The sequence below is a fragment of the Salmo trutta genome, unplaced genomic scaffold (genome assembly GCF_901001165.1).
Source record: "Salmo trutta unplaced genomic scaffold, fSalTru1.1, whole genome shotgun sequence".
NCBI lineage: Eukaryota > Metazoa > Chordata > Actinopteri > Salmoniformes > Salmonidae > Salmo > Salmo trutta.
Genome location: NW_021823104.1, coordinates 240,979 through 250,789, shown reverse-complemented (window position 1 = coordinate 250,789; position 9,811 = coordinate 240,979). Strand labels below are relative to the sequence as shown.

At 50.2% G+C, this 9,811-nt stretch overlaps 1 protein-coding gene across 1 annotated transcript in view; it reads left to right on the top strand.

The window, feature by feature from the left end:
• LOC115188867 (caspase recruitment domain-containing protein 11-like) overlaps positions 1-9,811 on the top strand; it is an 85,643-nt gene that overhangs the window by 54,767 nt on the left and 21,065 nt on the right. The window contains 1 exon segment of the mRNA XM_029747693.1: positions 668-719. Within this exon segment, the coding sequence (XP_029603553.1) occupies positions 668-719 (52 nt within the window).

The following is a 9,811-nucleotide window of genomic DNA, read 5'->3' as shown; positions in this document are numbered from 1 at the left end:
GTACCCTGCACCCTTTACCCTACACCCTGTTACCCTACACCTGTTACCCTGACCCTGTTACCCTACACCCTGTTTACCCTACACCCTGTTACCCTGCAACCCCTTTACCTTTACCCTACACACTGTTACCCTACACCCTGTTACCCTAACCCTTTACCCTACACCCGGTTACCCTACACCCTGTTACCCTAACACCTGTTACCCTAAACCTCCTACACCCTGTTACCTACACCTGTTACCTACACCCTGTTACCCTACACCCTTTACCCAACACCCTGTTACCCTACACCCTGTTACCCTACACCCTGTTACCCTACACCCTGTTACCCTACACCCTGTTACCCTGCACCCTGTTACCCTACACCCCTTACCCTTTACCCTACACCCTGTTACCCTACACCCTGTTACCCTACACCCTGTTACCCTACACCCTGTTACCCTGCACCCTGTTACCCTACACCCTGTTACCCTACACCCTGTTACCCTACACCTGTTACCTGCACCCTGTTACCCTACACCCTGTTACCCTACACCCTGTTACCCTACACCCTGTTACCCTACACCCTGTTACCCTACACCCTGTTACCCTACACCCATTTACCCAACACAGCTTACACTCAATACATTGGAAAAAGGTTTCTAACTTCTGACTACATTTTTCCTTCTCTGTTTCAGCCTCTGTGACTTTGAAAATGAGAGTTTTGACAACATGGATTATGGTAAGGTACCTGAGACTGTAGACCCTATTACCTATACCCTACAGCCCATACTGTAGACCCTATTACCTATACCCTACAGCCCCATACTGTAGACCCTATACCCTACAGCCCCATACTGTAGACCCTATACCCTACAGCCCCATACTGTAGACCCTATAGACCCTATACCCTACAGCCCCATACTGTAGACCCTATACCCTACAGCCCCATACTGTAGACCCTATACCCTACCGCCCCTGACATGACCCTATACCCTACAGCCCCATACTGTAGACCCTATACCCTACAGCCCTACTGTGACCCTATACCCTACACCCATACTGTAGACCCCATACCCTACAGCCCCATACTGTAGACCCTATACCCTACAGCCCCTACTGTAGACCCTATACCCTACAGCCCCATACTGTACCTATACCCTACAGCCCCATACTGTAGACCCTATACCCTACAGCCCCATACTGTAGACCCTATACCCTACAGCCCCATACTGTAGACCCTATACCCTACAGCCCCATACTGTAGACCCTATACCCTACAGCCCCATACTGTAGACCCTATACCCTACAGCCCCATACTGTAGACCCTATACCCTACAGCCCATATGTAGACCCTATACCCTACAGCCCCATACTGTAGACCTATAGACCCCTATACCCTACAGCCCCATACATATACCCTATACCCTACAGCCCCATACTGTACCCTATAGACCCTATACCCTACAGCCCCATACTGTAGACCTATAGACCCTATACCCTACAGCCCCATACTGTAGACCCTATACCCTACAGCCCCATACTGTAGACCTATACCCTACAGCCCCATACTGTAGACCCCTAGACCCTATACCCTACAGCCCCATACTGTAGACCCTATACCCTACAGCCCCATACGTAGACCTATAGACCCTATACCCTACAGTCCCATACTGTAGACCCTATACCCTACAGACCCATACTGTAGACCCTATACCGTACAGCCCCATACTGTAGACCTATAGACCCATACCCTACAGCCCCATACTGTAGACCTATAGACCCTACAGCCCATACTGTAACCTATAGACCCTATACCCTACAGCCCCCTACTGTAGACCCTATAGACCCCATACCCTACAGCCCCATACTGTAGACCTATAGACCCTACAGCCCCATACTGTAGACCCTATACCCTATACCCTACAGCCCCATACTGTAGACCTATAGACCTATACCCTACAGCCCCATACTGTAGACCCTATAGACCCATACCTACAGCCCATACTGTACCCTATACCCACATCCCCATACTGTAGACCCTATAGACCCTATACCCTACAGCCCCATACTGTAGACCCTATAGACCCCATACCCTACAGCCCCATACTGTAGACCTATAGACCCTACAGCCCCATACTGTAGACCCTATAGACCTATACCATACAGCCCCATACTGTAGACCTATAGACCCTATACCCTACAGCCCATACTGTAGACCCTTAGACCCCATACCCTACAGCCCCATACTGTAGACCCTATAGACCCTATACCCTACAGCCCCTACTGTAGCCCTATAACCCTACCCTACAGCCCCATACTGTAGACCTATAGACCCTACAGCCCCATAATGTAGACCCTATAGACCCTATACCCTACAGCCCCATACTGTAGACTATAGACCCTATACCCTACAGCCCCATACTGTAGACCCTATAGACCCCATACCTACCGCCCCATACTGTAGACCCTATAGACCCTATACCCTACAGCCCCATACTGTAGACCCTATACCCTACAGCCCCATACTGTAGACCTATAGACCCTATAACCTACAGTCCCATACTGTAGACCCTATACCCTACAGACCCATACTGTAGACCCTATACCCACAGTCCCATACTGTAGACCCTATAGACCATATACCCTACAGCCCCATACTGTAGACCTATCCCTACAGCCCAACTGTAGACCCTATAGACCTATACCCTACAGCCCCCTACTGTAGACCCTATACCCTATACCCTACAGCCCCATACTGTAGACCTATCGACCCTATAACCCTACAGCCCCATACTGTAGACCTATAGACCCTATACCCTACAGCCCATACTGTAGACCTATAGACCCTAACCCTACAGCCCCATACTGTAGACCTATAGACCTACAGCCCATACTGTGGACCCTATACCCTACAGCCCCATACTGTAGACCCTATACCCTACAGCCCCATACTGTAGACCCTATAGACCCTATACCCTACAGACCCATACTGTAGACCCTATAGACCCTATACCTTACAGCCCCATACTGTAGACCCTATACCCTACAGCCCCATACTGTAGACCTATAGACCCAATACCCTACAGTCCCATACTGTAGACCCTATACCCTACAGACCCATACTGTAGACCCTATACCGTACAACCCCATACTGTAGACCCTATAGACCCCATACCCTACAGCCCCATACTGTAGACCTATAGACCCTACAGCCCCATACTGTAGACCTATAGACCCATACCCTACAGCCCCATACTGTAGACCTATAGACCCTACAGCCCATAACTGTAGACCCTATAGACCCTATACCCTACAGCCCCATACTGGAGACCTATAGACCCTATACCTACAAGCCCCATACTGTAGACCCTATAGACCCCATACCCTACAGCCCCATACTGTAGACCCCTATACCCTACAGCCCCATACTGTAGACCCTATAGACCCCATACCCTACAGCCCATACTGTAGACCCTATACCCTACAGACCCATACTGTAGACCTATAGACCCTACAGCCCCATACTGTAGACCCTATACCCTACAGCCCCATACTGTAGACCCTATACCCTACAGCCCCATACTGTAGACCCTATAGACCCTATACCCTACAGCCCCATACTGTAGACCCTATAGACCCTATACCCTACTGCCCCATACTGTAGACCTATAGACCCTATACCCTACAGCCCCATACTGTAGACCCTATAGACCCCATACCCTACAGCCCCATACTGTAGACCCTATAGACCCTATACCCTACAGCCCCATACTGTAGACCCTATACCCTACAGCCCCATACTGTAGACCTATAGACCCTATAACCTACAGTCCCATACTGTAGACCCTATACCCTACAGACCCATACTGTAGACCCTATACCCTACAGTCCCATACTGTAGACCCTATAGACCATATACCCTACAGCCCCATACTGTAGACCCTATACCCTACAGCCCCATACTGTAGACCCTATAGACCATATACCCTACAGCCCCATACTGTAGACCCTATACCCTATACCCTACAGCCCCATACTGTAGACCTATAGACCCTATACCCTACAGTCCCATACTGTAGACCCTATACCCTACAGACCCATACTGTAGACCCTATACCGTACAGCCCCATACTGTAGACCCTATAGACCCCATACCCTACAGCCCCATACTGTAGACCTATAGACCCTACAGCCCCATACTGTAGACCTATAGACCCTATACCCTACAGCCCCATACTGTAGACCCTATAGACCCCATACCCTACAGCCCCATACTGTAGACCTATAGACCCTACAGCCCCATACTGTAGACCCTATAGACCCCTATACCCTACAGCCCCATACTGTAGACCTATAGACCCTTTACCCTACAGCCCCATACTGTAGACCCTATAGACCCCATACCCTACAGCCCCATACTGTAGACCCTATACCCTACAGCCCCATACTGTAGACCCTATAGACCCCATACCCTACAGCCCAATACTGTAGACCCTATAGACCCCATACCCTACAGCCCCATACTGTAGACCCTATACCCTACAGCCCCATACTGTAGACCCTATAGACCCCATACCCTACAGTCCCATACTGTAGACCCTATAGACCCCATACCCTACAGCCCCATACTGTAGACCCTATAGACCCTATACCCTACAGCCCCATACTGTAGACCTATAGACCCTATACCCTACAGCCCCATACTGTAGACCCTATAGACCCCATACCCTACAGCCCCATACTGTAGACCCTATACCCTACAGCCCCATACTGTAGACCCTATACCCTACAGCCCCATACTGTAGACCCTATAGACCCCATACCCTACAGCCCAATACTGTAGACCCTATAGACCCCATACCCTACAGCCCCATACTGTAGACCCTATACCCTACAGCCCCATACTGTAGACCCTATAGACCCCATACCCTACAGTCCCATACTGTAGACCCTATAGACCCCATACCCTTTAGCCCCATACTGTAGACCCTATAGACCCCATACCCTACAGCCCCATACTGTAGACCCTATACCCTACAGCCCCATACTGTAGACCCTATAGACCCCATACCCTACAGTCCCATACTGTAGACCCTATACCCTACAGCCCCATTCTGTAGACCCTATACCCTACAGCCCCATACTGTAGACCCTATAGACCCCATACCCTACAGCCCCATACTGTAGACCCTATACCCTACAGCCCATACTGTAGACCTATAGACCCTATACCCTACAGCCCCATACTGTAGACCCTATACCCTACAGCCCCATGCTGTAGACCTATAGACCCTATACCCTACAGCCCATACTGTAGACCCTATTGACCCCATACCCTACAGCCCCATACTGTAGACCCTATACCCTACAGCCCCCATACTGTAGACCCTATAGACCCTATAACCCTACAGTCCCATACTGTAGACCCTATAGACCCTATACACTACAGCCCCATACTGTAGACCCTATAGACCCTATACCCTACAGCCCCATACTGTAGACCTATAGACCCTACAGCCCCATACTGTAGACCTATAGACCCCATACCCTAAAGCCCCATACTGTAGACCCTATAGACCCTATACCCTACAGCCCCATACTGTAGACCCTATAGACCCCATACCCTACAGCCCCATACTGTAGACCCTATAGACCCCATACCCTACAGCCCCATACTGTAGACCCTATAGACCCTATACCCTACAGCCCCATACTGTAGACCCTATACCCTACAGCCCCATACTGTAGACCTATAGACCCTATACCCTACAGTCCCATACTGTAGACCCTATACCCTACAGACCCATACTGTAGACCCTATACCGTACAGCCCCATACTGTAGACCCTATAGACCCCATACCCTACAGCCCCATACTGTAGACCTATAGACCCTACAGCCCCATACTGTAGACCTATAGACCCTATACCCTACAGCCCCATACTGTAGACCCTATAGACCCCATACCCTACAGCCCCATACTGTAGACCTATAGACCCCTACAGCCCCATACTGTAGACCCTATAGACCCTATACCCTACAGCCCCATACTGTAGACCTATAGACCCTATACCCTACAGCCCCATACTGTAGACCCTATAGACCCCATACCCCTACAGCCCCATACTGTAGACCCTATACCCTACAGCCCCCATACTGTAGACCCTATAGACCCCATACCCTACAGCCCCATACTGTAGACCCTATACCCTACAGACCCATACTGTAGACCCTATACCCTACAGCCCCATACTGTAGACCCTATAGACCCCATACCCTACAGCCCCATACTGTAGACCTATAGACCCTACAGCCCCATACTGTAGACCCTATAGACCCTATACCCTACAGCCCCATACTGTAGACCTATAGACCCTATACCCTACAGCCCCATACTGTAGACCCTATAGACCCCATACCCTACAGCCCCATACTGTAGACCCTATACCCTACAGCCCCATACTGTAGACCCTATACCCTACAGCCCCATACTGTAGACCTATAGACCCTATAACCTACAGTCCCATACTGTAGACCCTATACCCTACAGACCCATACTGTAGACCCTATACCCTACAGTCCCATACTGTAGACCCTATAGACCATATACCCTACAGCCCCATACTGTAGACCCTATACCCTACAGCCCCATACTGTAGACCCTATAGACCATATACCCTACAGCCCCATACTGTAGACCCTATACCCTATACCCTACAGCCCCATACTGTAGACCTATAGACCCTATACCCTACAGCCCCATACTGTAGACCTATAGACCCTATACCCTACAGCCCCATACTGTAGACCTATAGACCCTATACCCTACAGCCCCATACTGTAGACCTATAGACCCTACAGCCCCATACTGTGGACCCTATACCCTACAGCCCCATACTGTAGACCCTATACCCTACAGCCCCATACTGTAGACCCTATAGACCCTATACCCTACAGACCCATACTGTAGACCCTATAGACCCTATACCCTACAGCCCCATACTGTAGACCCTATACCCTACAGCCCCATACTGTAGACCTATAGACCCAATACCCTACAGTCCCATACTGTAGACCCTATACCCTACAGACCCATACTGTAGACCCTATACCGTACAACCCCATACTGTAGACCCTATAGACCCCATACCCTACAGCCCCATACTGTAGACCTATAGACCCTACAGCCCCATACTGTAGACCTATAGACCCCATACCCTACAGCCCCATACTGTAGACCTATAGACCCTACAGCCCCATACTGTAGACCCTATAGACCCTATACCCTACAGCCCCATACTGTAGACCTATAGACCCTATACCCTACAGCCCCATACTGTAGACCCTATAGACCCCATACCCTACAGCCCCATACTGTAGACCCTATACCCTACAGCCCCATACTGTAGACCCTATAGACCCCATACCCTACAGCCCCATACTGTAGACCCTATACCCTACAGACCCATACTGTAGACCTATAGACCCTACAGCCCCATACTGTAGACCCTATACCCTACAGCCCCATACTGTAGACCCTATACCCTACAGCCCCATACTGTAGACCCTATAGACCCTATACCCTACAGCCCCATACTGTAGACCCTATAGACCCTATACCCTACAGCCCCATACTGTAGACCCTATACCCTACAGCCCCATTACTGTAGACCTATAGACCCTACTACGCCTACATGTCCATACGGTAGACCTCTCATACCCTACTCAAGACCCATACTAGGTCAGACACCCTATACCGTACAGCCCCATACTGTAGACCCTATAGACCCCATACCCTACAGCCCCCATACTGTAAGCCTTGAACCCCATACAGGCCCCATACTTGTAGACCTATAGACCCATATACCCTACAGCCCCATACTGTAGACCTACCTATAGAACCCCCATACCATACCAGCCCCATTACTGTAGACCTATAGAACCTACAGCCCAATAATGTAGACCCTATAGACCCTATACCCGGACAAGCCCCATACTGTAGACCTATAGACCCTATACCCTACGCCCCATACTGTAAACCCTATAGACCCCATACCCTACAGCCCCATACTGTAGACCTATAGACCCTATACCCTACAGCCCCATACTGTAGACCTATAGACCCTATACCCTACAGCCCCATACTGTAGACCTATAGACCCTATACCCTACAGCCCCATACTGTAGACCTATAGACCCTACAGCCCCATACTGTAGACCCTATACCCTACAGCCCCATACTGTAGACCCTATAGACCCCATACCCTACAGCCCAATACTGTAGACCCTATAGACCCCATACCCTTTAGCCCCATACTGTAGACCCTATAGACCCTATACCCTACAGCCCCATACTGTAGACCTATAGACCCTACAGCCCCATACTGTAGACCCTATAGACCCTATACCCTACAGCCCCATACTGTAGACCCTATAGACCCTATACCCTACAGCCCCATACTGTAGACCCTATAGACCCCATACCCTACAGCCCCATACTGTAGACCCTATACCCTACAGCCCCATACTGTAGACCCTATAGACCCCATACCCTACAGTCCCATACTGTAGACCCTATACCCTACAGCCCCATTCTGTAGACCCTATACCCTACAGCCCCATACTGTAGACCCTATAGACCCCATACCCTACAGCCCCATACTGTAGACCCTATACCCTACAGCCCCATACTGTAGACCTATAGACCCTATACCCTACAGCCCCATACTGTAGACCCTATACCCTACAGCCCCATGCTGTAGACCTATAGACCCTATACCCTACAGCCCCATACTGTAGACCCTATAGACCCCATACCCTACAGCCCCATACTGTAGACCCTATACCCTACAGCCCCATACTGTAGACCCTATAGACCCTATACCCTACAGTCCCATACTGTAGACCCTATAGACCCTATACACTACAGCCCCATACTGTAGACCCTATAGACCCTATACCCTACAGCCCCATACTGTAGACCTATAGACCCTACAGCCCCATACTGTAGACCTATAGACCCCATACCCTACAGCCCCATACTGTAGACCCTATAGACCCTATACCCTACAGCCCCATACTGTAGACCCTATAGACCCCATACCCTACAGCCCCATACTGTAGACCCTATAGACCCCATACCCTACAGACCCATACTGTAGACCCTATACCGTACAGCCCCATACTGTAGACCCTATAGACCCCATACCCTACAGCCCCATACTGTAGACCTATAGACCCTACAGCCCCATACTGTAGACCTATAGACCCTATACCCTACAGCCCCATACTGTAGACCCTATAGACCCCATACCCTACAGCCCCATACTGTAGACCTATAGACCCTACAGCCCCATACTGTAGACCCTATAGACCCTATACCCTACAGCCCCATACTGTAGACCTATAGACCCTATACCCTACAGCCCCATACTGTAGACCCTATAGACCCCATACCCTACAGCCCCATACTGTAGACCCTATACCCTACAGCCCCATACTGTAGACCCTATAGACCCCATACCCTACAGCCCCATACTGTAGACCCTATAGACCCTATACCCTACAGCCCCATACTGTAGACCCTATAGACCCCATACCCTACAGCCCCATACTGTAGACCTATAGACCCTACAGCCCCATACTGTAGACCCTATAGACCCTATACCCTACAGCCCCATACTGTAGACCTATAGACCCTATACCCTACAGCCCCATACTGTAGACCCTATAGACCCCATACCCTACAGCCCCATACTTTAGACCCTATACCCTACAGCCCCATACTGTAGACCCTATAGACCCCATACCCTACAGTCCCATACTGTAGACC